The sequence below is a fragment of the Alternaria postmessia genome, assembly GCF_024291825.1.
Source record: "Alternaria postmessia strain BMP 2775 chromosome Unknown scaffold_70, whole genome shotgun sequence".
In the NCBI taxonomy this organism is placed as follows: domain Eukaryota; kingdom Fungi; phylum Ascomycota; class Dothideomycetes; order Pleosporales; family Pleosporaceae; genus Alternaria; species Alternaria postmessia.
The window spans coordinates 13,327-39,192 of NW_026260143.1; the positions used below are offsets into that span (position 1 = coordinate 13,327).

General features: G+C 52.1%; 9 protein-coding genes across 9 annotated transcripts; 3 read left to right on the forward strand and 6 right to left on the reverse strand.

Annotated features, from left to right (window-relative positions):
- Window positions 1-1,415: 1,415 nt before the first annotated feature.
- Window positions 1,416-3,160, reverse strand: J4E82_008529 (uncharacterized protein; the record flags this gene model as incomplete). The annotated part of the gene is made up of 4 exons (XM_051734760.1): window positions 1,416-2,351; window positions 2,406-2,863; window positions 2,916-3,066; window positions 3,116-3,160. 4 exons carry the CDS (start codon window positions 3,158-3,160, stop codon window positions 1,416-1,418), a joined length of 1,590 nt encoding a protein of 529 aa, XP_051585445.1.
- A 1,749-nt stretch (window positions 3,161-4,909) lies between these two features.
- On the forward strand, window positions 4,910-6,784 carry J4E82_008530 (uncharacterized protein; the record flags this gene model as incomplete). The annotated part of the gene is made up of 5 exons (XM_051734761.1): window positions 4,910-5,198; window positions 5,251-5,581; window positions 5,633-5,992; window positions 6,046-6,413; window positions 6,477-6,784. The coding sequence occupies 5 exons, from the start codon at window positions 4,910-4,912 to the stop codon at window positions 6,782-6,784; spliced, it is 1,656 nt and encodes a 551-aa protein (XP_051585446.1).
- Window positions 6,785-6,965: 181 nt separating this feature from the next.
- Window positions 6,966-7,568, reverse strand: J4E82_008531 (uncharacterized protein; the record flags this gene model as incomplete). Its single annotated transcript, XM_051734762.1, has 1 exon — window positions 6,966-7,568. One exon carries the CDS (start codon window positions 7,566-7,568, stop codon window positions 6,966-6,968), a length of 603 nt encoding a protein of 200 aa, XP_051585447.1.
- Window positions 7,569-9,645: 2,077 nt separating this feature from the next.
- Window positions 9,646-11,899, reverse strand: J4E82_008532 (uncharacterized protein; the record flags this gene model as incomplete). Its single annotated transcript, XM_051734763.1, has 3 exons — window positions 9,646-10,466; window positions 10,528-11,845; window positions 11,897-11,899. The coding sequence occupies 3 exons, from the start codon at window positions 11,897-11,899 to the stop codon at window positions 9,646-9,648; spliced, it is 2,142 nt and encodes a 713-aa protein (XP_051585448.1).
- A 743-nt stretch (window positions 11,900-12,642) lies between these two features.
- J4E82_008533 (uncharacterized protein) lies at window positions 12,643-13,704 on the reverse strand (the record flags this gene model as incomplete). The annotated part of the gene is made up of 2 exons (XM_051734764.1): window positions 12,643-12,743; window positions 12,798-13,704. 2 exons carry the CDS (start codon window positions 13,702-13,704, stop codon window positions 12,643-12,645), a joined length of 1,008 nt encoding a protein of 335 aa, XP_051585449.1.
- A 620-nt stretch (window positions 13,705-14,324) lies between these two features.
- Window positions 14,325-15,506, reverse strand: J4E82_008534 (uncharacterized protein; the record flags this gene model as incomplete). The annotated part of the gene is made up of 3 exons (XM_051734765.1): window positions 14,325-14,925; window positions 14,972-15,231; window positions 15,285-15,506. 3 exons carry the CDS (start codon window positions 15,504-15,506, stop codon window positions 14,325-14,327), a joined length of 1,083 nt encoding a protein of 360 aa, XP_051585450.1.
- Window positions 15,507-15,935: 429 nt separating this feature from the next.
- J4E82_008535 (uncharacterized protein) lies at window positions 15,936-17,653 on the forward strand (the record flags this gene model as incomplete). Its single annotated transcript, XM_051734766.1, has 2 exons — window positions 15,936-16,076; window positions 16,250-17,653. 2 exons carry the CDS (start codon window positions 15,936-15,938, stop codon window positions 17,651-17,653), a joined length of 1,545 nt encoding a protein of 514 aa, XP_051585451.1.
- Window positions 17,654-17,926: 273 nt separating this feature from the next.
- On the reverse strand, window positions 17,927-18,613 carry PSF3 (DNA replication protein; the record flags this gene model as incomplete). The annotated part of the gene is made up of 4 exons (XM_051734767.1): window positions 17,927-17,994; window positions 18,042-18,150; window positions 18,200-18,389; window positions 18,441-18,613. The coding sequence occupies 4 exons, from the start codon at window positions 18,611-18,613 to the stop codon at window positions 17,927-17,929; spliced, it is 540 nt and encodes a 179-aa protein (XP_051585452.1).
- Window positions 18,614-19,555: 942 nt separating this feature from the next.
- On the forward strand, window positions 19,556-25,560 carry J4E82_008537 (uncharacterized protein; the record flags this gene model as incomplete). The annotated part of the gene is made up of 3 exons (XM_051734768.1): window positions 19,556-19,992; window positions 20,049-25,446; window positions 25,498-25,560. The coding sequence occupies 3 exons, from the start codon at window positions 19,556-19,558 to the stop codon at window positions 25,558-25,560; spliced, it is 5,898 nt and encodes a 1,965-aa protein (XP_051585453.1).
- Between the last annotated feature and the right edge of the window lie 306 nt (window positions 25,561-25,866).

A 25,866-nucleotide genomic window follows, 5' to 3' on the forward strand; every position in this document is an offset into this window, starting at 1 on the left:
CCTTCACTTCCCCAGCTTCACTCCGCATATGCCATGTCGCAGTCACTGATGCAGCTTGCCTGTCGTGGTCGCGGTGCCGCCGGCTGCTTGTGCATGCCATACTGGAAGGTGCAGCGGTGGTGATGTTGCTGCTGCCTTACTGATGCTCGCAGGTCGGCCGGTGCCTTTACCTCATTACCAGCGATGACGACGCACTGACCCGGATTGAGCGATGGCCCAAATCCAGCCCGTCCACTCGACCCCGTCGCCTCACTTGCCGCACAGTGGCCGCCATCGCCCGCGCAGACTGAAGAGAAAAATCTCATCGCGACACGTCTCCTTGAAATCTTATGGTTGAGTTGCCGCCCTTTGGAATGCGTGCGACAATCTGAGACAGCTGCGCCTCCCCGGCTTTGAATGCGCACACACTCAACACGCGCTCAACAAAGCGCAAACAATAGAATGCAAAATCACGGCGACAACAAGGGCGTCGGTGGGCGATAGGAAAACATACCAAAGACCTTGAATGCGGGGATGATCGCTGAGGGTTGGAGTTGGGAGGGTGCAGCCTGGTGTGCACGACTTTTGGGGGGTTGCATGGATCGTCGGCCTATGACTCACGAACGCGCTCACCGGAAAGCGACACATCTCCCCTTACCATAAGCCTTCGCCTCTCTTGCTTTTGTAGTCTGGAACACCACCTTTCACGTGTCTTGAACCCTGGAGTAGTTGCTGCTGGAAATGATTGGGTTAGTAGTGACAAGGTATCGAGCAGGTATTGTCGAGGGTTGGTAGTGATTGGGCAGCATTCCGATATCGTCAGCCAACCCATCGTTGAATGCCACTCCATTGGGTTTTTGTTTTACATACAAAAAGTATGATATCGTATGATTGCTGCAGCAGTTAGTGAAATGTCCCCTTCATGCCAGTAATTTAGCGTGTCCCCAGCTAAGGTGAATATCTGCAGTGAGGTCGGTTTGCGTCGACGAGTACGATAGATCTTGGTCGAAACTAGTGGGTGTTCTTACGGTTTAATACAGACGACCATAGAGGCAGGGTCGATGACTAAGATAACGGCGCGCATCTAAAGCACGCATGCAACGCTGTCCTCGCCACTCCTACTGCGATCGCTTCACCGAAGCTAGTTTTCACTACTGGCGCTGTCCCTGCGAATTTCTCAACAATGAGCAACGCACTGTTTTCCATAGCAACTCCATCGTGATAGATTAAAGCGACCATTCAGTTCGTCTGCCTTGCGATGGTGACTTCGAGCTGCATGCAATAGCAAAGACGGCAGAGCATTAATACCAGATTGACTCGCGAATTCGCACCTTCTATTGATGCAATAAGAGAACAGAACGAGGACTAATCTTGCAGCCTTGCTCAGCAACTTCCAGACTTCAGTCTATAGCCCTACTACGGCACACAGGCCACGATCATAGCACCCGCTTCTTGAACTGGACGATCGGGCCTTCACGGAGAGAAATGTACGCGTCTCTCAGCTGGAAGTGGCCACGGTTCCTTCTGCCCCAGCCAAGATCAGGACGACCTTCTCCGACGCATTGTCCAGGAGCCTGTCGCACGTCGTATCTCCAGAGAGTTCTTCCAACAATCATGCAAAGTTGTATCATTGCCATCTTCTGACCTAGGCAGCTCCCTACGCCCTTGGAGAAAGGATGGAAGGATCGCTTCAAGTGGTTCACCTCATCTTGCGTATTCGAATCGGAGGCGATCCATCTCTCTGGGCGGAAGGTGTTGTAATCACCCCAGAGGGCTTCATTCCGGCCGAGCGACCACTTGGGCACTCCGATCGTGATACCTCCAGGAATATGTTCGCCAGCGATCCTGATGCCACCCGAAAGTACAGTGCGTTCAAGCTCGCTAGGGCCAGCTGGCGAGAGGCGCAAGGTCTCATACACCGCTGCTCTGAGGTACTCGCATTTTGCCATCAGATCCGGACCTGAGCCGATATCTTCAGCACTGCCGAAGTTGTTCCTAATCTCATGGACCAGCTTTGTGTACACTTTCGGGTTGCGAGTGAGGAAGAAGAAGAGCGCGGTTACTGTCGCACTCGTGGTGTCTGAGCCGGCAACAGTGAGCAGATTTGCATCGGCTATCAAGTTTTCGGTACTCAGCGCAAAATCACCCGTCTCTGGGTCCTTGGCTGTGCACAAGAAGTGGAACATGTCTTCACGCTCAGCTGGACGTTTTTCGGTTTCGTTCTTCCTTTCAGACTCGACGCGGCTCATGGCCAGATTTTCAGTAAAGGCAAAGTACTCTTTGATCTCCTTCGGAGTGATGAGCTTCATCAAGTTATCCAAACCACGAGGCTTGAGCCAAAGCAACAAGCTTCGAAATGGTGACTTGGCGAGCTACGACCGTCAGACTGAATACAAGGGTTATCATAGGGGCTAACAGCAACTCACAGGATTATAAAAGCGCAGGTATCTAGTGATGTTGTACGGAATACGCTTCAGATTGTTCGGCCCAGGCTCTTTGGTATTGTTGGAACTGCCGAAACAGATGTCACCGAACATGTCGAAGAGCAAGAAGTCAGTCCACTCCGTAAGGTTCTGCGGTCCAGACCATCCCTCGACACCGAAAATCTCACCGGGCAGTAACTCGTTCCAGCGATCGACATGCCGAGCTACAAAAGGTACGGTAGCCTTGACTGACTGATCGGTAAAAGCTAGTGAGAGGGCTTTTCTCCTCCTGGCGTGCGTTTCAACATCGGTACAGCCTAATGTGTTGAGGTCGTGTTTGTTACGCCTCCATACTTCATAGAACGGGGACTTCTTGACGTTCGCTTTGTGACCGAACATGGCATTGTAAGCTTCAGGTGTCTGGAAGAGAAGAAGATTTGGAGTCGCTCGGAATTTGTCGCCTAGGGAAGGGGGTCAGTGGGACGTATGAAGGAAGTCTGGAGTCGAATGTACCATAAATCTGGAACTGCCTCCAAGACCAAATGTGACGGTCTCCTATGCAGGCGTGGTAGAATGAGGGAATGCCTGAGATACGAGCAAAGAACGGCCCTGGCTGTTTCGCAAGAGGATGGAACCATAGGTTGTATACGGCGCAGCACACAAACTGTCTTCATGTAAGTCGAGACTGTATCATACGTTGAAGAGTCACTGACATAGGTTACGGCCACACCGATGGTGATTGGAATGGAGATGATCATTCTGAGCTAGAGTAGAAAGAGGTTCAGGTATGGGTGATTTGGAGAAACTTATGATCGAGACTGCTAGAGTTGAGCCTCCATGGCGCTTGACTTTATATCTTGCGACACCGTAGGGCTTTCCTCATATTGTCACCAACTCTATCAGACGCATCAAAGCTCCTTCCGTGCAGTCTTTCCGCCCTGGACCCTCTAGCTAGACAATCAGCCACCACCATACCAACATGTGGGCATCTCATCCTCGTTCGCAGCTTACGATGGTCTTCAGTGGCAGTAGGAGCTTCCTCCCGCGTCTGCTATCTTTTTCCACCATTCAGCCTTCTGGTTTTCTATCTCTCTCTCCGAGACAACGCTAATTGACTGCCGTCGATTTATCCGCTATGCTAGGCGATCCTCACTGAGAAAAGACGTCTCTATTAACAGCATATCGAGCATATCAGGCATACCAGCACGATTGCAGTGGCGCTTGGAGTTGACAGCAGAGAAACTCGTCACTCGATAGTCTACTAAAATCGTATGTATGTGCCCCAGTTCGAGGTTGGTTCACGGCTCTTCTTCGTGTTAGTTCTACTGAGGGTGTAAGCGCGATGGCTGTTCGAGCATAGTGGCGACCCACAAGTAAGCGGCTGTGGTGGCAGTTATCAATCTAGAAAACCGAGGCTAACCACGATCTGTGAAGCTATCGCATCTGCAGTCATCCATCTTTGAGTCGCCGACCGCGACGATGGCCATCTCAACATCAATTCTGCCAGTCTAAGCGCCATCCCATGGGGCCAGATTGGCGACGGGAGTGGAAAACGGATTCCGACATTCGCGGCGACGGCAGTCGTGTCAAAACTTGTGTTAGGAGTATGAGGGATAACACGAAGAAGGCTTGACTTTACTATCATGTTGATATGGCCTACTCTAAAGACCGAGGCTGCCTTCTTTCTTGTTTCATCGATTAACTAAGAGACAGTGAAAACATCAGGCTAAATTGTCGCAAAGATCCCAAGATAAGCGAGCGCCTTCGTAAGATTGACCGTGTCTCGCGAAAACAATCCATCATAGATACGTTCGCAAAGTATTCGCGTCGGGCCACTTTCATCGGTTACACCTCACCACGTCAGGGCGTACGAGAGGCGCAGCTTCCTTGCACAATTCGTTAACCCACAGGTCTTTGCATATTGGCCTCGCTAATTGGGTCTTGGACGGGCATTTAACCAGTCTCTCGGTACAAGACTACTGTTGACTTTTAGTTCTCCCGGTTCAACAAGCAACGCCCGGGCGGGAGGCGGGCGGCAATAGTGGCCCCAATCGCATAGCCCCGCCCCCACAACCATCCTTCGGGGCGTATCCTTCACCACCCACATGAATTCGGGCACACCGAGAACAGCCACACATATAGACATCTTACTCCGGCTCGTATATGGGGGCCAAGGAACATCTTTATTGCGGCGTCCTTGTGATACCATCGTCTGGGGACCGTCAGCTTACTATCGGTTCGCAACATCATGCGGCAGTTGAAAGGCTTGATTTGTGATACCGTCGGGCGGCCAGGACTTGAACGGTATCCTTCGCCGTGCGTTGTTAGATACATGCGTTCTGATAGCCAGTGATGCATGGCACGGTCTTATCGTAAGTGCATGGAGAATGAGGTGTTCACTTTCGCTAGGAGGCACAGTTGTTACACCCCTGATAGTCACCCTTTTATAATATATTGTCCCTTTGTGTTCGGCTTTTTTCACAGGTTTTTCAGATCAGAACACAAAGATGTCTTCTACTTCGAGAGACGATATCGTGATGGACACTTCAAGTGTCGAGAAGGCGTTTACAGACACCTCATCCCCCAATGAAGCCGAGACCGTGGCTACGGCTGATGAATCGAAGTATATCACAGGTATCAAGCTCTACCTGATCAATACTTGTCTTACGGTCTCTATTTTCCTTGTGACTCTCGAGTCTACAATCATCAGTACCGCTATTGTGGACATTACCGATGAATTAGGCGGCTACGAGAAGAGCTCATGGCTCTTCACAGCGTACATGTTGACGTACTGCAGTAAGTATTGCATTATAATATCGGATTAGTTGCTTGTCTAACCTCACTCAAGGTCTCCAGATGATCTGGGCGAAACTGTCGGACATCGCAGGACGCAAGTACACACTCATCGCTGCACTACTCATCTTCACCTTGTTCTCGGCACTCTGTGGGGCTAGCCAGACACTCATACAGCTTGTCATGTTTAGATGGTGCCAGGGTATCGGAGGCTGTGGTGTATATGCCCTCACTCAACTCCTGTTCATGGAGATTGTTCCAAAGAGGAAGTTTCCACAGTACATGGCGGGTGTTAGTATGGTGCTTGCGCTCAGTTTGATCACAGGGCCGCTTCTTGGTGGTGGTATCACACTGCACGGAAGCTGGCGGTGGATCTTCCTTTTGAAGTATGTGTCTTTCCTGAAGGAACTCATAGAGCCTACTGACATTATGATCAGCGTTCCTGTAGGAGTTCTTACTGCCATTTCACTGTGCTTCACACTCCCGAGAACACTCTTCAACGAACCTGCTGCGCAGCAGAAACACCCCATTTTCTCAAAACACACTCTCCGTCGGCTCGACTTTCTAGGCGCGACGTTGATGCTGGGAACTCTTGTGTTGCTTGCTACAGGTCTGCAACAAGCATCGCTAGACTATGCCTGGTCTTCCAACAAAGTTCTTCCCCTACTCGTTGCTTCTGCACCTTTTGCGATCGCCTTCTTCACATGGCAATGGTACGCAACGCAGCATCGCACCAACCCAGAGCCTGTCTTCCCTTGGCGCTTCTGCCAAAGTCGCATACAGCTGGGCATGATCATGTATGTCTGCCAAATTCTACCATCTCCTCAAACCATTCTAACGTATACTCCAGAAATACCTATCTCTCCGGCACAGTCATGTTCGTATGCATCGCACAGATTCCCCAACGCTACATCACTGTGAACGGCCTTTCCCCTCTCGCAGCTGCCGTCCGCCTCCTCACATACGGCGCTTTCGTACCTTTTGGCAGTGGAGTTGCCGGCGCTTTGATGGGAAAACCCAGGATACCGCCATGCTGGATCATCCTCGCAGGCTCTCTAATGGAGGTTCTTGGTATCACATTGCTCGCATGGATTGACACTTCGTCGCACATTGATGCTAGTCAGTATGCATACCAGATCATTGCGGGTACTGGAACCGGTCTTGTCAACTCCGGACTTATCATGCTTGTGCCGTATGCGATGGAGAAGAGGGATTTGGGTAAGTCGCACATTATATCCTGACGCGCGTAACTTCAAGTGTCATGTTACTGACAATTACTAGCCGTTGGGTCAGCAGCTACGTCGCAGTTCCGCACCTTGGGCGGTCTGGTCGGTATCGCTATTGTGACATCTATTTCCACACCTTACATTCGTTCCCACCTGACCGATATCCTTCCCTTGGAACTCGCAGAAAGCTTGTTAGAAAGGACAGAGTTAGTGCAACATCTTTCACCCGAAACTCTGGAGCGGGTGAGGATGTTGTTTGGGGAGGCGTATAACCTGCAAGTCAAGGTGCTGATTGGATTTGCGGTGGCCAAGGTGCCGGTTACGGGTTTGATGTGGACAAACCTAAGAGTTGAGAGTAAGTGATTAGATGAAAATGATGATAGAGGAGCCTAGATTTCCTTGCGCCGATAGCTCGAAATGCAGGTCATATTCCAGAGTCCGATAGCAAAACGGGTTTGGACACTATAAGTAAGCGGCCGCCCGTCCATCAAAAACCTGCCATAATCTGCTATAAGTCCCACAAACTACAGCAACCCAATAAAGTCTAGTTTTGATCCTCGTCTTGTTCTTCTTCCTCGAAGTCACCATCCTCATCTTCTCCTAGCTCAATCTCCTTGTCGTCGTCAGCCTCGTCAAAATCTATCTCATCACCACTATCCAAGAAGTCCTCGTCAGAAAGCGAAAATTTATCGTAGTTTTCCTGCGTCTCCTCCGCCTTAATCTTCTCCATTTCGATCTCATGCGCCTGTCTCATTCGCGCACGCTCCTGTTCCTGACGGGCCATAAGTCGTGCAACAACCACCATGATCGCATCCTCACCAAAACTCGGACCCAGTGTACGGAGGATGCGGTTGATATCTCTCTGTGTGATAGGATCACCAGTGGCTTCGAAGAGTAGGCGTTTGCATGTTGGACAGGTATGACCGACGTCAAGCCAGGCGTCTAGACAGTCTTTGCCGACAATGTGGCCGCAGGCGGCGACGCGAATGGCGGCATGGCATTTTGGGTCGGGGATACCGTCTTTGGTGGGGTGAACGGCAAGAGGCTGGAGACATATGGAGCAGTCCTGCGAGGCATGTGTGTGCGACTGTCGAAATTGCTCAAGACCTAGGTTGTTGAAATCTTGCTTGTTTGCAAAGACTGTCATTGTAATTTTGGTAGAGTTGAATTATTCGTGACCGTAGTATAGTTTGTAAAGGGCTGAAATCAGTGGAAAGGCGAGTATTCAATATGTTATCTATAGTGAGAGTGAGGCGAGGGTCGTAGTGGGTCGCTCCTTCTCGAGGCAGCTCGACGAAGGTGAAGTAGTGCACGGTCATTCTACTGCTTGCTGTAATTGTTGGAGGAATCCAGATATCCTCAGTGGCTTCTGCTTGAGACTGTTCGTCACTACCGACATGGAAGTTGTAGACCTATTGCAGTGATCAGATCAACCAGTTTCGCCTCTCTACCATGGTTCGCGTTGACTCTCCGCAGATTGGTTGGTACTCGCAACCAAATCAGAACCGCTCGTTTGCCAAAACATGAGAACATGCGCTTCCGTCAACATGTTAATCGCATATTGCAAAGTACAAGGGAGCCTGTTTGTTCGTGACCGACTCTAGGTGAAATCGCAGTCATCTGATCTGTTTCTGTGTCAATATAGAACACAGTAGGAAGATGCCTGCGATATCTTAATAGGAGGATGTAGCCAGTATAACAAAATTCCTTCGTATGGGCATGATGTTTCATGCGCTAGCTGAGGCCCCAGCGTAATAATCTTGCAGCATGATCAACAGGCGTGATGCGTGCAATCATAGCGATACTCGCTACTGGTGAAGACAAAGTGAAGACAAGCAGCGTCGACGTTGTGCCGTTGGAAGTTTAGGGTTTGTCTAGAAGATAATGACCAGGCTAGGGTCTGCTAGTATGTTAGCCACATTCTGGATAGAGTCAAGGTAGCCGTATAGACGGCAGAACAATAGTAAGATAGATCGACTTCGAAACGGGTCAATGCATATGAAACAATAGTCCCTTTGCGCTCGAGCATGTATTTCCTGCTATTGTTCGTTTTCTCTAACCAATTTCACGCTCATTACCGTGCTGCCGTGTCTTGTCCTCCAGTATCAATAATTCGTCAGTCATCAGCAAATCTGCCCCCGGCTACTTGAAGCGCGTGATCCCATCACCAACAAGACACACCGTATTTCCGGCATGAATGCTACTTGGAATTTAGGCTTGCATCATAACCAGACCTCAGTGGACCACGTTGGTATTGCAGCTGTCGGTGCACGCTTGGAAGAAGGTAATCTTACAACAACGCGCGGCAACAGCACTCGTCGATCAACAGATCCGTCAGTCTGGACAGCAGCTTCCTGACCCCCTGGTATAACTATAAACATAGACTTGATACGTGTGTAGAGTGACGGCTGCGGAGGCGCTAGCAATGTTTCTATGTTTGGCTTCGGAACAGGCGATGGCGGCACGCTTATCGGGATATGAAGTGGCGAGGAAGGGAGAGACGTAGTTGTATGTTGTACTAACGTAGGTACTGGGTCTCGAGAGGGTGTTGACTCAAGTAAAGGCGGTACTGGCTGTGCTGGGGTAGGCGAGGGCGTTTTTATCGGCGCTGTTGTGGTTGGCAAGGGCTCTGGTGGCGTAGGCGGCACGGACATCGCCAGTGCCAGAGGTGCGACAACATCTGGCTCAGGAGGAGGAGGCGTGGGCGCTGCAATGGTCTCTGTAGGCCATCTGCTTGGTGCACGTGTTAACAGCCCTGCATCCTGCAGTAAGGGGGTCGATCGCTGGACGGGTGAAACGAAAGGGTCCTCTTCCATATCTGGCATAGATACTGGCTGGCCTGACGCGATGGCTGTTCTATCTCTCAAATCGTCGCTGGGTCTTGGGCTTGCCTCTGGTATTGGATCCAGACGTGCTATTGGCCGACCAGAGTACGTTGGCGCTGGTCTGTCATCGATCATCTGCTTGACAACTATTGGGCCTCTTTCGCCGTCGTCCGGAAAGGGCCCTTTGTAGACCTCTCGGCGTCTGAAGCATCGGCAGCAACACAGCATGGAAAGTAGACCTCTATACCGCATCTTTCAGTAAATCAATCTCTGAGGAACAAGAACGTGTGTGACAGCCACAATGTGACGAATGGTTTGCGAAGTGTTGAAGGAAGAGAGTGGACTTCAATGAGCGTGCAAGTTGGTCTATATGACAAATATGAGAAGAGTGCAATGCACTCACAACAGCAGAGCGATAGCCGCAGCAAGACCTCCAATGAGACCATTCCTTACGTTGCGTCCACGGCTGTAAGCTTCATCTTCCGCCAACAACAGGTCCGCATGGATGTCGCGGCGCGAAAGGCGAAATGGAAGGTTCAGCCTAAGCGACGATGCTCCGGAGGTCTGCTTGACCGTCGGGGTGCTGGTAGCACTATACACACCTGTCAGAGCCACAGAGGTTGTCGAAGTGGGCCGCGACTTGGGTACACCCTGCGACGCGCTAGTTGGTATGTCTTCCTCCGATGGATACCATATTCCGGCCTTCACTGTGCCATTTCCTGTAGTAATACCAGCATTTTCCTCCTCAGTGCAGCTGAGATATGCCTCCCGAATCCAACAAATCGGTGCGGGAGAGGTTCCCGCGTCGTTTTTGTGATCAGAAGTGCTAGGGCCTTCGGTACCAAAGCTGGACAGATCGACATTGCGACCCATACTGATGTCATCGCCTTGAATGACGCGAGTGAAGACAGTGAAGGCGGTCTCTGGCTGGTAATACGGTACTTGGTGGCCGGCATCATAAATCCGAGAGAACGAGAGGTTGCCATATTGACGGACTGCTCCGCCAATGTAGGAATCGTTCACAACAATGTCCGCATACCCAGCCTCCGGGAAAGCCGTCTTGTATTCTGGAACGAGACCAGCAATCTCAAGAGAGTAGTTTTGTCCTCCATACCAATTGCATATGACATCAGCGTCACCGTAGATGAGAGCGACTTTGATACCACGAGCAAGCAGATCCGCTAAAGCGGCGATTTGCCCTCCGCGGGCTGCATCTCCATCTAGGCAGGACATTAGTAAGATTGTTCCGCAGACAACCGGGAATAACATATAGTGACTTACTGTATTGGAAAACATTCGCAACGGTATAGCTAGTGGAGGTGAAGTTGACCGGTGCGCCAATGGATTGTAGGAAACCCTCTTCGTTCAAATACTCTGCGAGTGGAACAGCAGGCCCGACCGTTGGACCAGCTCGGAAGTCGTAGATACTCCTACCAGTGGTGTAGGCAACACTAGAAACCGCTGTGCAGTTATAGATGGCACTGTAGCATAGATCGTTAACGTCTTGGTCGGTACTAAGACCTTCGGGGTCGTTGAGGGCTGCTAACGCGCCGCACTGTGTCACCAGATCTTGGCAGCCCATGTCTACGTGGAGTTCCGACACCAAGTTTTGATAGGTAGTGAGGTCAATGCCTTCGATGCCATAGGTGTTGTTGTACATGAACTCCAGGCCAAAAAGTGCCGACCCGTAAACATCCATTGCGCCGTTGACGATGCCGAGTGACCCAAGCCGAATGTCGAGCGCTTCGGATGAAATCTCACCCTTTTCCCGACGATCATTCTGGCTCTCGTAATAGTCGGCGAAAAGTGGACCGTAAGTACCACCGTAGCTCTCGCTGAACAGGTTGACATGACAAGGCTCGATAGTATCGCTGTGGGGTCGAGCGCCAGGGTTGTACTGAGGGAACGCCGATAGGAACCCTTGGAGGAAGTGCCACGATGCTTGTGCGGCAACAGTAGTCAGGTTTTCTGTATTGGCTCGAATAGCAGAAGGGAAAGTGCCGTTCTTAAAGCGCCATTCGGGAACGTCAGCAGGAAGTGGGGAAGGTTCCATGAGCTCGTCCCGACCGGTATAATCAGGTATACTAAAGTCCACCGAAGCGTTGCGGAGCTCATCGTATGAGAAGCCGACTTGGGTAGGTTGGTCGATGAAGATTACGTTGGAACTGCGATCCCATCCCCAAACCCTGGTCTGCGTGGTGTAGCTGCCGTCTGGACCTTCTACAATCTCACAAGGTCCCATCTCTCCGAAAAGCCCGAACATGCTTGAACCGCCAGGTCCTCCATTCAACCAGATCGTCAATGGTGCAGTTTCGGGGTTCTCACGTGCCTCGAAGAACCAGAAGAAGGTATTGATTGAGTAATCCTGCTGGAACGGCTCAAGCGTAAACGGAGGAAGATTGACATATCCAGTATACTGCTTCTGCGCCTCGAAAGCCGTTGCACACGAATGGGCGTCGGGCGTTTTATAGGATATGGTGATGCTAGGGTCGACGGGCGATTTGATGACGGTATCATAGGTTACAGGTAACGGATATTGCTGGGCGACTGACAATCCAGCGTGGAGAGCAGACATGAGAACGATGGCGGGTGATTGGATCTAATACCCGTCAGTGATTGGCCAGCGTGCGCAGGCGGTTAGTGTGCTTACCATGTTGACGAGAACCTGGGTAGCGGAAAGCTATCGCATGGGAATGAGGATAAGAGACCTATGAGGTGCCGCAGCGACCAAATTATTACAACCAAGCAATGCGCGGTTCTGCGTCTCTGATCCCGCAAGTCGAAGAAGTGAAGAGAAGTCGCCGACGACAGATAATTGGTGTGCCATGACGAACGTATTTGTACCGCAACTTCCCTTCACCTCCCAAGAGCGACGGAGCGCGACTTTGCTAATTAGGAAAGCTCCTCGCTCACTGCAAGGCAGCGGCGAGGCAAGTGGTGTGCGGCTGTGTGACGGTACCTGTTTAAATTGACGCGCCTCGAGCGCTAGTGGGTGTTTGCATCATTCCACGTACGCTCTCGCGATCCTACGAGATGATTTGGACTACCCATTTCGGGGTCATAATAGACATAGTCTTTCGACCACAATAATGCAACTATATCCTTCCAATACCACAAAGTTCATCCTGATGTATCCCAAACACACTTCTTCAGTGTCTTCGCAGCGCGCCGTGTAGAGGCAATTCGACCGACTTGTAAGGACCACGCCACATCGCATCCCGGGAATCCGTGTACGGCATGAAACTGGTCGCACCCCAGTGTCGGGTACAGATAGGCTAAATGCTTACAAGGATCTACAAAGCCACCATGGGGCCGCTAATTTTACCACCCTCAGGTGTGAGTTGGCGTGGTTGACATCCAAGGCGCGTAGACAGGCTGCGTTGTGAATCGATGTAGTCAGCTGTGTAAGGCAGCGTTTGCGAGTTGCATCCTCCTCCCGTGGCCCCCATATATCCAACCAACTGCATCGGCCATGTCATTGTGGTACGGTATCCATCCTGCGTTGTGTAAGCTAGCTGTAGTCGCATTACTCGCTTCGGAATACTGCTCACCTTCAGGAGCAAAGCCGCCTGCTTCTTTTCCTTTCAACTCTTCCCAGGTCCTCTTTCCGGCAAGCCCAAGCTGTACAGCTCTCGACCTCTTGCCTCTCTTTGCGATAATCCTCACCTCGCCCTTCATGTCCTGCTCCGGTCCCGCGATGCGCCAATTCTCGTTGACTTCGTGGCCTGGCTTTGCTGCCCATGGCTGCATTATGCGCCCGTCTTCTGTCTTCTCGTCCCCAGTCGCCGTGTGCTGCGCATAAGGAACGATATACATCTTGACCTCTGCGCCATACTCCTCTCCATCGCGTTCTTTGATAAGCGCATCCCAGTTCTCGGGTTGCGCCAACCGTTTGCGCCGATGGTCGTAGCCCGAGGCAATGAAATCGGTACATGGTGTGATGTACGTCAGTTCCTTCCAAGCGTCGCTGTTCAGAAGAGTCTCGATGTCGAAGTAAGTTGTGACATCTCGCCAAGCATCACCCAGACCGAAACCATGCCAGCAATCCTCTACAACCAACGTATCCAGACAAAGACCAGGGAGCAGTGTAAAGGCATTCGCTGCATAGTATGTAGGGTAGTATTGCGAGCTCCCTGAGGAGTACAACGGGAAAGGATACGCACGAACTCGAACGTGGCGGAGTCGCGTCACTACGCTCTGATCAACGGAGAGGAGTGTTTCGAGTAGATTCTCTGTGCCGCGGAAATCTAGAGTGCAGTTGAGTGGAAGATGGCGATGCGCCTCGGCGAAGACCTGGCGACAGCTGAGCAGGAGCGCTATGCGATTAGAAGGCTCTGCGTCGTCGCTAGGGGCACCGGCATGTTTAAAGCCATGTCGGATGGTGTAACTGCTGAAGAGGAAGCCGTATATGAGTTCGCGCAACTCAATGGGTATCGTCAGAAGGTTTGGGGCGTTCATGGTGTTGTCGCTACTGCTGTTGCACCAGCAATTGGCACTGGTTACTAGAGGCGAGGGTGCCTTGCTTATAAGGAAATCAAGGATTTTCCAAACAAGTTGCTGATAAGAAGTAGTCTATCTCAGAAGTCGGTAGCCGGGCCCAAACAAGTGGTACCTGTGCGTAAGCTGTGTCACTGGGCGATAAGCACGATCAGGTTACATGCTCTGGATCTGACGACAGCTGCCATGGCCGCCCGGTGCTGCGGAACGCGCGGATTATAAGTCATGTTCAGCTCACATCCCGGCTGGAGCTCCCTAGCAGCGGTTGTTATTCCGGGGGTGAGATGACGTTTGAAGCTCTTCGGTGCGCTAAGAACGAGCTAGTGCATGTCCGCGGTGTCGCATGTTCGGTCGCAAACCACAAACGGTCAAGACATGGGCGGGCCATTAGCTGCGCATATGCACACGTGCCACGATAGTGCGAGATCGACATGTATTACAAGATATGGTTTGCTGTGGAAAGAATAGTGGTTGACGAATAGAATGCTTTGTCTTGGGTATCTTTGATGCTCGCTCAAGTTCAGATCTGCCTCGTTGTATGGCTTGCGAGGGCTTTGCGCCATATGCTGCACTGGATGCGCTCAGTCTGACTTGGGTCGCCCACGAGTCCGCTGCTGCTCCTCCTGCAGCTTCTTCTGCTGCCACTGCCATTCTACAAGCACAGGCAAAAATTGCCACAGATCGAACTCGGGCCACAGACACTTGAGAAACACGATAGAAGTGTTCTCGTGTGCTTGCCAGAGCATGAAGTCGCTCAGCCGCTCAACACCAGAGGTACGAACGAGCAGGTCGAGGGGCGGGGCGTCAGCCGTCATCATGTTGTCGTTCAAAGTTTGAGCACTAATTGACTCTGGATCCAGGAATGTCGGCCCATTATGCAAGTCATCCTTCTCAGGCGAGTTGATGGCGGTCGAAGTTGACGAGGAACGCCCATCGTCAGCCGCAGTCGCTTCCTTGGACGAGGGCGACGCCGGCCGCGAATCAGACTGTTCCGCTACACCTTCCGTATCCTCCTCCAGCATTTGCTTGCGAATAGTCTGGGTTATGTGCGATTCGGAAAAGGTTCGCTTAGAGGGGGTAGGCAGGTTGTGTATCGGCGTGCTGTACGTCTCGACAGTCTTCATGACCGCGGTTGTGATTTCGTGCCGTGACGTGTAGGGGAAACAGACGTTGAGCACAGCTCTGGTCATGGTCAGCAATACTCTTCATGGATCGAAAGTTAACGCACTTCTTATTGTGTGCTGTCATGGCAACAGCCTTGTCCACAGCCACCAGTACGTCTGGGCTGATGAGCTCGCGCTGCCCCAGCACTCGGACGGATGCACCATAGCGATCCAGCAGAGCTCCGTGCTCAGCCAGTTGTTGCAGCTTCACCTTTGCCATGGACATGAGCGCATCAACTTCATGCTTCGAGCGCTTGAAGTTCTCTATGCTGAATGCATAGATGGTGACAACCTTGACGCCAGTTTTGTAGCAGACTTCGAGGATCTGGTAGCGATGTTAGCATAATATTGCGACACCTGAATGCCAGTCACCCATACCCTTGCTAACGACTCAAACCCGAGATTGTGTCCTTCGACTGTCTCAATATGGTGGTTTCGCGCAAATCGCCTGTTACCGTCCATGACAAACGCAACATGTTGCGGAATGGGGCCTTGCTTCAGCGACCCAATAAGAAGCTCTCGTAGCTGCCTGACTGTCCATGCGACGGGCGGCGACGTCGCAAACCACTTGTGTATACGGGAATCGTGGAGGGAGCCCATGGTGAATATTGTTGAGGTGCTTGGCTTGGGTCTGTAGGGTAGGAGCTTCGAAATATCGAGAGGAGTGCAACGTGCTTTTCTACGTTAACGAGGGGAGCGATTCGATGCAATTGTGGAACAACAGTCAGGGTATCATGGTGTATAAGAATCGATGCCAGTGGTAAGATGCTACGTAACGTATTCAAGGCGCAGCGAGCCCTGACGCGACTCCCAAGCAATGGAGCATCGGGTGGCTCCTGCAGCGGTGAGTGGCTGGTGAGGTGTGACTAAGCGTGGCGCGGACTAACCGTCGCTTCCGAAGCTATAGTCTTTGCCGAGCTTCCGTTCTTCTTTCTTCTTTCCCGACTGCGAGCCTCACTTGCCGCGTCATCATTGCTGCGCTCTTCTGCCCTGCAGTAGCATTACACGCATCACTTTACTAACCTTGCCATGGCTGAAGAGGCTCAGAACACTGTGACAGAGCTCGCTGAGCAGCTCGTTGAAGGCTTTGCCGCGCTTAGTGGAGAATACCAGGTTTTATTCGACCAGCAAAAACAGCTGGAAAGCAAGCTCTCGTGGGCAAAGCAACAGGTACGTGGCGACTTTTCGCAAACCTCCCTATCCTATGATGATACATTTTAGCTCTAGACCTGCAGCTGCACAGCGGCATTGACAGACAACCTTTTATTATCATGTACTGAACCGGACAACGCCTTACATCTCAGCACACAATTACCTCTATGGACACAGCTGACGATAAACAGTATCTTGATCTTTTGAAACGCTTCACTCCCAACACGTTGTCGCAAGACCACCTTACTTTCCTGCAAGACCTTGAGCGCGTTGGAGACGAACAACCTCGGATACATTTGAATTTGGTGGAGCAGTTGGCAAATAGCGATGATGTAGAGCGCAAGAGCCGAGCACTGGTCATCCAGAAGGCCGAGGAGGCTGCTGTCAAGCTGCATGCGTCTGAGAATAATAGCAGTGTAAAAATATGGAGTGGTCCGTCCGCAGACAAACCCGCCCCGTTACCTGAGATACAGACCAATAGAGCCACGTCACCAATAGAGAAAGACTTCACTGTTGCTGGAACACCTAGTAAACTCGCCTGTCCCTTCGCATCCGGTAGTGGCAGAGGCAGCCCGCTTGCCACTCCACGTAGCTCGACGTCCCGATTAAGCGTACGCGGTCGAAGATCAAAACGTCCCTCGTTCACCGACCCTATCCGTGCTGAAATATGCAGCAACAATCCTGCGTCGGTCACCGCGTCAGTAGCGGCGTCAGGCTCTGCTGCCGTGTGCCCCATCCGATTCCTCGACCAACATAACCCTGAGGAGGTGGCTAAATACTTTGAGAAACACAAGCATGAGCTGCCGAGAAGCCATGAGGTCTGCATCACGCGCTTCCAGAGTAACCAAGAGAGCATAGAGCAGCTTGATCGCAAGTATGGCAATCTGGTCAACATGATCCAGGGCTTAGGGCAGAAGCACCAAGTGTGGCTTCCTGAAGATCCTGATGATGCTATCGAAGAAGAGCCGGAGGCAGAGCTTCACCTAGAGACCAACGCAAAGGCTGATACCAAGGTGCAAAACTGGGCTTCAGCTGTTTCGGCAAGTCTCAACGATGGCACTCCACCACCTGAGGAAGAGTCAGAGGAGCATGCATTGGATGAGACAAGGACCGCACACTTTGATCGGGACCGGCCGCTAAAAGAAGTCAGGGTTGGCGAATCACCAAGTCGGCCATGGGGCATCTCGATACCTGCAAAGTACACCAACGCTGAGAGTTCATCCTCGGTGGGCTCTGTACCAACAGCATCGCCACAACTGCCACTCGACACTGGTCGTCCGATTGGCGAGACACCTCAAAAGACTGGCAAATGCCCTATCGATCACCGTGCGATGATGGGACAAACACCGCATCAGCCTGAAGTATCACACTTTGGTTTACCGCCACAGTCGCAGCCTCGGGCTCCAACAACACATGTACCACCTACAGAACGTCCGCCACAACCCCCCGCCCCAGAACCGCAACAGCCCAGAGAGCCCGAAGGTCCGAAGTTGGTACCGCAGATGGTGTTCAATGGGCCTGTCTTTTTGGGCTACCCGCCCGAGCAGTTGGCTATACTATTGCAAAACAGTAATCTCGGTGCGGCAATGCGGTAAACATGGAACACCGTACAAATCTTCAATTCGCTGGCTAGTTGCTTTGAGGTATTGTATCGTACTCGAAGGTAGGCTCGAACAGCTGCTTGCCTCACAACTACGCGTCACAATCGTCCTTTGATGTTGTTGTGCTTCTTCTCATGCGCTTTTGTCAACCATCATTACGTCGTGCAGTCATCGATTCTGATTTTCCAAAGGTCCTGCGAGTCGATGCTTCCACCTCTCCTGCCCAGCCATCTGGCAGCTCTTATTTGTGCAATCCTGCGACTATCTTCATTTCTTCTTCAGATCTGCCATCCACGTCCGTACGCCCTTTGCGCTATCGTGTGCTGCACGAAACACTTGACGGTCGTTAGCAGTCGTATGGCGAAACTAGCCCAGCACTTACATTGCCGCTCGTTCTCATCCAGGCCTCGCATGAAGTCGGCGCCTTCGCCTAATGCACCTCGTGGATTATGGGCTTGATCGGCTATGAGAGCCGCCCTGGCCTTGAATGTCTATGCGGGTTAGCATGACGCCGTTGCATTAATCTAGAGCAGAACTTACATCGCTTAGCACTTCGATCATCTCTTCCTCCTCAAACAGTTCCAGGATTCGTGCGCCAAGATTGTAGAAGTGTGGGGCGAGAGCTCGTAAATCGACGGTTCTTGGGTCAGCTTTGAGGGCATTCAGAACGCGCGGAGATAGGGCGGATGGAGGGTCGATGGTTACAAGAGAAGATGTATTCAGACTTTGACTGTAGATATTGTAAACATGGAATGTGCATATTATGAACATGGTTATTTACCTCAATGCAAGCATCTCGCCCAGCCATAGTGGAAGCTCGACTTTTGAACCCTGCTTCATGTCGCCGCTCATGTTACCCTCGAGATAGCCGAGGCCAGGAACGGTAAGCTCGAAAGTACATGGTACCTTTTGAGCGTCGGTAAGGATTGCGTCTACGTCGTAGTAGGAACCCATCCTTCGCTGGAGGAGTTCAGTTAGTCAAAAACAGCATACAGATGCGAAAACATTTAATTCTTTCAGCCGACATGCTGTGTTGCAGGATCAAAGAACACAAGAGGCGATCCCTGTACGAGGCAACAGACGTGTCGCGTGTCGTGCAACCAGCCTTGCATCGGGACGAATATGCAAGGAGATGAAAGCGTGGGTAGAGGAATGGAGGACGAATGTAGCCCTGCAACTAGGGACAGGGCAGAAAAGAGGCAAAATAAGCAGGTCAGAAGATGATGGAAACGTGTAGCTTACTGCGTAGTCGCCTTCTGTGTATTGCGCGTCTTCGAGTGCCTGGCGGAAGTCCGACGGTATAATAGCGCGTTTCGTCCGAATGTGATGAATCACCTCGCACCTTGCCCTCCCAGCAGCGCGTACGGGTCTCTGGAGCTTAATTAGGCGAATTATCCGTTCCGTGCAAGTTGGACTGCGACTGCGATACTCGACCCCACGATCCACGATCTTGAGGTTGCTGCCGCCGCTCATTCGCCTAAGGCTGCAGGGTTAGAGCTCCCAGCTAGATGTCATCAGGACGAGGCGCCGGATACCCACATGAACCACGCTCTCCGACAACCATTGCACCCGACTACATCTCCACCTGCATTCACGCCCAACAACTGGAAGCTTTATACACTGCGCATTTGTAGAGTAAGTAGCGCGCACACGAGTCCACTCCTACCCACGTGCGGTGATTACTCTATAGTGCACAGCCTGTAGCTGCCACTGTTCACTCAACCACATGCTGACTGTTTGTCTCGCAGTCCACCCGCATTGTCTGCCCGCGACTGTGAATTGGTAGCTGTACATTAATGACTGCGCATTTACAACTATCCTCCCCCACTGCGCCCTAGGCACACGCCTCACAACCCCCACCCACTACGTCAACCACCACCACCAACAACCACCACCATGGCGGTCAGCGAACGAATATCACAGCTCATGAGCGCCCTCGACACTGGTTCCGGCCCCGATACCTCTCGTGCCACCTCACCGGGTAGTGACTGGCGGCAGCCGAACGGCGGCGTCAATGGTGAAGATGAGAGGCGCCGTCCGCGAACATTTCCCTACTTCGAATACCTCCCATACCAGACAGAAGACCAGAGCGATCGCGAAGAGAGCCTGAACACATGTCTGAAGCACCTCTACATTGCCGTCTCAGCTGGAGACTTTGCGCCGGGCGCTGTACACTGGACACGCGAGATTCGAGGCTGGCTGTCGCTCAAGTTCGATCTTCCCCGGAGCACGCGTGTGAAGCTGGTGAAGCTCTACTACGAGCTGGCGTTGGCTCCGGGGCTGGATTACCTCGTGGCGGAGCGATTTGCGAGCATGTTCATGGTCTTGACCAAGTAAGTGGCACCAGCATTAGACTTTGGATGACAGGTGAGGACTGACACATGGACAGGCGTAAACATTACCTGCGACCCGGCAAAGACCTCATACTCGACTGGCGACCGTTGTATAGAGAGCTGAAGATGTTCGTCCTGCCTTCAGAATCCGGAGGCTCACACCCGCCCAACGTGAAGCGCAACATCCGTACCTTGACCAAGATGTGCACCTTTGCGCAGTCGTACTTTGACCCCAAGGAGATACCGGCCATAATGGAAGAGCTTCTGCCCTTCTTCAGCACGTCCTTCAGCGAGAACGCGTTCGTGGTTGTGGGCCTGCTGAACTTGCTTTTCCCAACCCATCCCGCGCCCGAGGACATGAAGCAACTGCTGCCTCAAGAATACCTCCCGACCTTCTTCCATCTATGGTCGCTCGTCAACCGGTCGCGACTCTTCGACGCACACTACATCGATACACTGTCGAGATTATCTAGAGACAACCTGAGTGCGGCGCATGTGCCCTTCTCACAGTATGGAGTATTTACCGGCGAGCAATCGTCTCAAATCTTCACGGCCATCCTGCGGCTGCTAGAAATTCCAGTTGGGCAGGCGACGTCGCCGTATAGCAGTACGGTCGATCTTGGTGCAGGCCTAGCTGTGATGCTTGACCGTGACCCACGGAAGCATCCATCGACTCACCACATCGCCCGCATCATTGCCATGTCGCTATCTCCCGCTTGCGCAGAGCAACCTGACTCCATTCTTACCAAGCTTGAAGGGCTGATCCAGGCTGTGGAGACTTTCTTCCATCCATCCAATTCGGGTAGTTGGACTAGACCTCTGGCACAGTTCGTATACTACCTGGCCGATATCTTTGTGCTGCGGTGGAATCGAGAGCACAGTGGTGAGATGGACGTGCCGGAGGAGAGGAAGCTGAACGATGCAGTCAAGAGGCGCTTCGTACTCTGCTTACGGGAAGTCACATTCATGGGCATCTTCTCCAAGAGCGACAAAGCCGTGCAATACGCCTTGTCTACTCTACAGAGCTTGGCACACCTTGAGCCCAACTTGATTCTCCCAGGGGCATTACAGCGCATCTACCCCGCAATGCAAGGACTCGTTGAGGTGCATCGCACCATTTCGTCTATACGGGCGTTGCACATGCTCTCCAAGGTTATGGCCAAGACAAAGGGCTTCCGGTGCCACGTTACCTCTGTGCTCGGGCTTGCGCTCCCTGGCATTGATGCCAACGACCTAGAAAAGACGGTACATACTTTGCAGTACGTCCAGGGTGTGTGCTACCTTATCCCATTCCAGGATCTCACAAAGGCCAAGAAGGCATCGGGTGACGAGGCCTCTCGAGACGGAGCGACCTCACCTATGGACGACGCTGGTGGTAACACGGGGCTTGCTTTGGAGTGGATCACCTCACAAGTCGAACGATTAGAGAGCGCCAACGGAAACATTGAGATCAATTACGACGAGGAGCTTAGTGACGAGGATGAGGCGATGATCCTGCGGTCGTCAACGACTGGGCTCAACGAATTCCTAATTACGTTCCTTGGTCGCGTCTTTACGCTTTTGGAGAATTTGCCAGATGCATCTAGGGTCCGAAGCGGTTCCCCTGAAGAGTATGTGGTCAACCAACTACCTGCTGCTTTTACGCCACTGCTTGCTGCCCTCTCTCCTGAGCTCTACGACATTGCGCTCGACAAGATTGCGAACTTCATCACGAACCATGTTGTTCACCAAGCCAAAGACGCAATTGCATTCATCTGTAACAGCCTTGTCAAGATCAACCCTGAGAAAGCTCTGAAGCGTCTGTTGCCCCATCTCTTGGCAGGTATCCGGACTGAAATCGATGAGATTGGCGCGGGATCGACGCGAACAACAGGCGCCGAGGTGCTCCCACGCGATCGTGCGCTTGTCTGGAACCTCTGCATTCTTAGCATGTGTGTTGTCCATGTTGGTGACGCAGTTCTTGAATGGAAGGACGAGCTCTTTGAAATTGCAGAATACATGCAGCAGAAGTGCCGCGGTACGCCCACTGTACATGTTTCCAACTTCATTCATCACTTGTTACTTAACCTTACATGCACCTACACCATCGATTACTCCATCTACGAGGAAAACGAACTTGAACAGGGCTTGTCAACAGAGTCGTGGGGTAGGCAGGTTGATATTAAGAAGCTGAACATCAAGTGGCACAAACCGAGCTCCGAGGAGATTGACTTCGCTGTCAAGCTTTTCGAGACTCACGCCAACAACTCCATGAAGGCACTCAAAGCCCTTACGCAACCAGACTCACCGATTAAACGCGAAGGCACCGGCAAAGATTGGTCTGATGAAGTCTCTCGTAACCTTGTTCTCTTACGTCTGATCATTTCCGGTATCTCAGTCTTATTTGATGTCCGACATGACCAAGTCACCGATGGCGCCGAGTCGGATGACGACTCTGATGCAGATGCAATGGATACAGAAGGCATCGACGACGACGCTGGCCTTGGAGAAGCCGAAGATGAAGAGGTCAAGCCTACGTTCCAGTACGAAGCTGGCTACCCGCTGCGCCGTGGCGATGACAACTACAATCTCATCCACGACCTTCGCGGACAGGTTGGCCATATGCTGCACAACGTGCATCAATTCTTGATTGAGAAGCAGCCCGATGACGTGCCCTGCTTCAATTCTCTGTACAATGCTTACAGGTCGTGGTTCATCGATGTTGGCATTGAGCGGTCTGCTCATGTGCTTGACAGAATATCCCGATTGTTGGAGAATGACGAGCGACCTTTCAGGTTCAGCGGACTGCGAAAGCAGTATCCACGACCTTTACTGGTTCGACGCGCAAACGTCTATCATCTTCAGCGACTACGCCACAACGCTAATCCGCGACCCAAGACAGATCTCGACATGATCTTGCTGCTTGATCTCGCTGAATCTAGTATCTCAGTCTACACAGAGATCCGACGCACGGCGCAGACAGCCAACGAATCAGCCGTTAAGTGCGTGCTGGGCGCTAGGCCCCTTGTCATCCCACCTCTACTAGATGCCTTTGTCAAGGCTGTGGCCGAAAGCGACTACCCTCGTATCAAGGGTGCCATGTTTACACTTCTCTTTGGCAGCCTAGCGAAGACTATCAGCCGCGACTGGCGCTTCACACCCAAGCTCATCAAAGCTTTCATTGAGGTCACCGGTGCCGATAAGCCTTCAGTGCAGAAGCTTGCGACCAACGCCACGTTCCAGATTATGGACATGGGTAAAGCAATGGAGCGCATGGTTATCCTGCCGAAGGAGGTTGTAGAGGCCATCGCATACGCCATCGACTCTAGCGAGGGCGACAGTGTACACACCAAGGTCACCAAGCGTCGGGACTACATCAAGAAGAAGCGCGCTCGCATCGAGGGCAAGAAGTCTGAGCTGTCCAAGGAGCTTGTACATATCGCCAATACTGAGCACTGGAAGAAGGTCAGTAGGACCGCCGCCATCATTGTCAACTTGGGAATGCGCTACGACAGCATTGCTTCCGACGAGATGATCGACCTCGTCGCGAAGGGATCCATCGATCAACATCCCAGCCTCAGAGGCCTCTATGCTGGTGCGCTTATCGGCTTGTACTCGGTCATTCAGACCCGTGCGATCACGGGACACGACTACGAGAAGTACTTGCTCAGCGAAGAAGAGCTCCCAGATAAGATCTCGGTGCCGACTAGGCCAGAGGATCCAAATTGGACTGAGGAGTACCTTGCATCATTTGCGCAGCCAGAAGCCAAGTACTATGTCGACTTTGATTATCCTGGCTGGCTTGTATGGAACAAGAGTATGACCGCATTCAAGCCCAACGCACCGCAGCTATCATACGATGAGGTCGAATCTGGCGTCCGTCAGAAGATCGCGAAGCACCTGACTCGATCTTGGTTCTCCAACTACTTCGCCTTCATGAAGCAAGAGCCACGCGATAACAGCGCTGATAGGTTCCGTATGTCAAGCGCGATGGTTTTGACTCACTCCTTTGACCTCGTCTTCTGCGGCCTAACAGAGGCGACGTTCGAAGACATCAAGGACCTCACTCAATCCGTATACGCTGACGGCAGCGACAAGCATCAGCACCGCGCCACCGCCGAGATTATGGCCGCACTACTATCATGCGCACCAGATCTCAAGGCAGATCAGCGTGAAGCGGTGTGGGAGTACGTTTTCCCCATTGTGCGTGGAATCTTCCAGGACGGTCTGACGCCAGAAAACTCTGGGTACTGGACCACTTTCCTTCATGTTGTGTTGCAATCGAAGGATCCACGCCGAGGATGGCCGTTGGTCGACTGGCTAGCGAGCTTCCGCCTTGATATGGAGTCCAACGCCGCCTTCAAAGAGAGCTCCAAGGTACATCTGCTTACGCAATGTATTTGTGACGCGGGTTGGCACTTCCGTCTCGAGAAGCCGATCTTGGAGGATTTCATGAAGCACCTCGACCATCCATACAAGGGTGTGCGAGAGGCCATGGGCCAGACCATCGCGAGCATCTTCAGGACGCGTTACCACGAATCATACAAGGATGTCGACACGCTTATCAAGGCTCAGAAAGACGCTTCTTCGATTGGTGTCCGCCCGTATCAACCTACAGATGAGTTCTCCAAGACCATCACTGAAGTCTTCGATCGCCTCGAGGTTTGGCGCCAGGAGCGTCCTGCAGGCCAGCAGACACCTTCGTCATACACGTCAGGTGGTAAGACGGTTCTACTCTGGCTTGACTCTACGCTATCATCGTACGAGTGTACGTCGCTTGTCAAGTTCTTCCCCGACGTTTTCATGGAGCAGCTGCTACACATGATGGACATCAAGGAAGACCCCGAACTCCAGTCGCTAGCGTATCACGTCTTCCGCCATCTACCGAATATCCCACATCGCCAAGGTGAGGATGCAGACTTCATCGCTGCTCTCATTCGCATTGGACGCAATGCAACAAGTTGGCATCAGCGTCTTAGGATCTTGATCAACATTCAGGTCATCTACTTCCGCCGACTCTTCCTCATGAGCGAGGAGCAGCAGCAGAGCATGTTCGACTGCGTCTCTGCCATGCTCTCAGATACTCAGCTCGAGGTACGCATGGGTGCTGCCACCACTCTATCGGGCATGATTCGTTGCTCGCCCATAGCATTCCGCGACCGCCAAGTCTCCACGCTCAAGGAGAAGTTCACCAAGCAACTCAACAAGAATCCATTGCCAAAGAAGCGCAATCCAGGAACGCCGACAACAGAGCAAGGCAAGCTTGTCCTGACGCGCCACGCAGCTGTGCTAGGTCTCGGTGCGCTTATTCAAGCCTTCCCATATCAGAGCCCTCCGCCAGCTTGGTTGCCTGATGTACTGGCTACCCTGGCTAGGAAGGCTGCAGCCGACCCAGGCATGGTTGGCAAGAGTGTCAAGACTGTTCTCGCAGACTTCAAGAAGACCCGCCAGGATACTTGGCACGTTGATGTCAAGGTAAGTTTTCATCCTCAACCGAACTACGATCCGTACTAACTGTGACCTCAGGCTTTTGAACAAGAGCAACTGGAGGACCTTGAGGGTGTGTTATGGAAGAGCTACTTTGCATAGATGACGGCTAGGCAGATTGCCATCCAAAATTGGACGCTATTAACGACGCTCGGTGATACCATAAACAGCATGCATGTATTATAAGATAGATCGGACAGGTTATGACAACGAGCGATATGAAGAGGCTCTGCATCCATGGCGTCTAGCGGAATTAGCATCTTCTAGATAGTCTTGCTTACTCAACGAACTTTGTTTCTTAACGTGCTTACTCAGTCGCGACCCGAACTTCGCCCCTGATGTTTAAAGCTGCACTGCCCCTCCCCCACTTGGGAAGCTTAAGCGTACCTGCGCTGACATCACATCTCG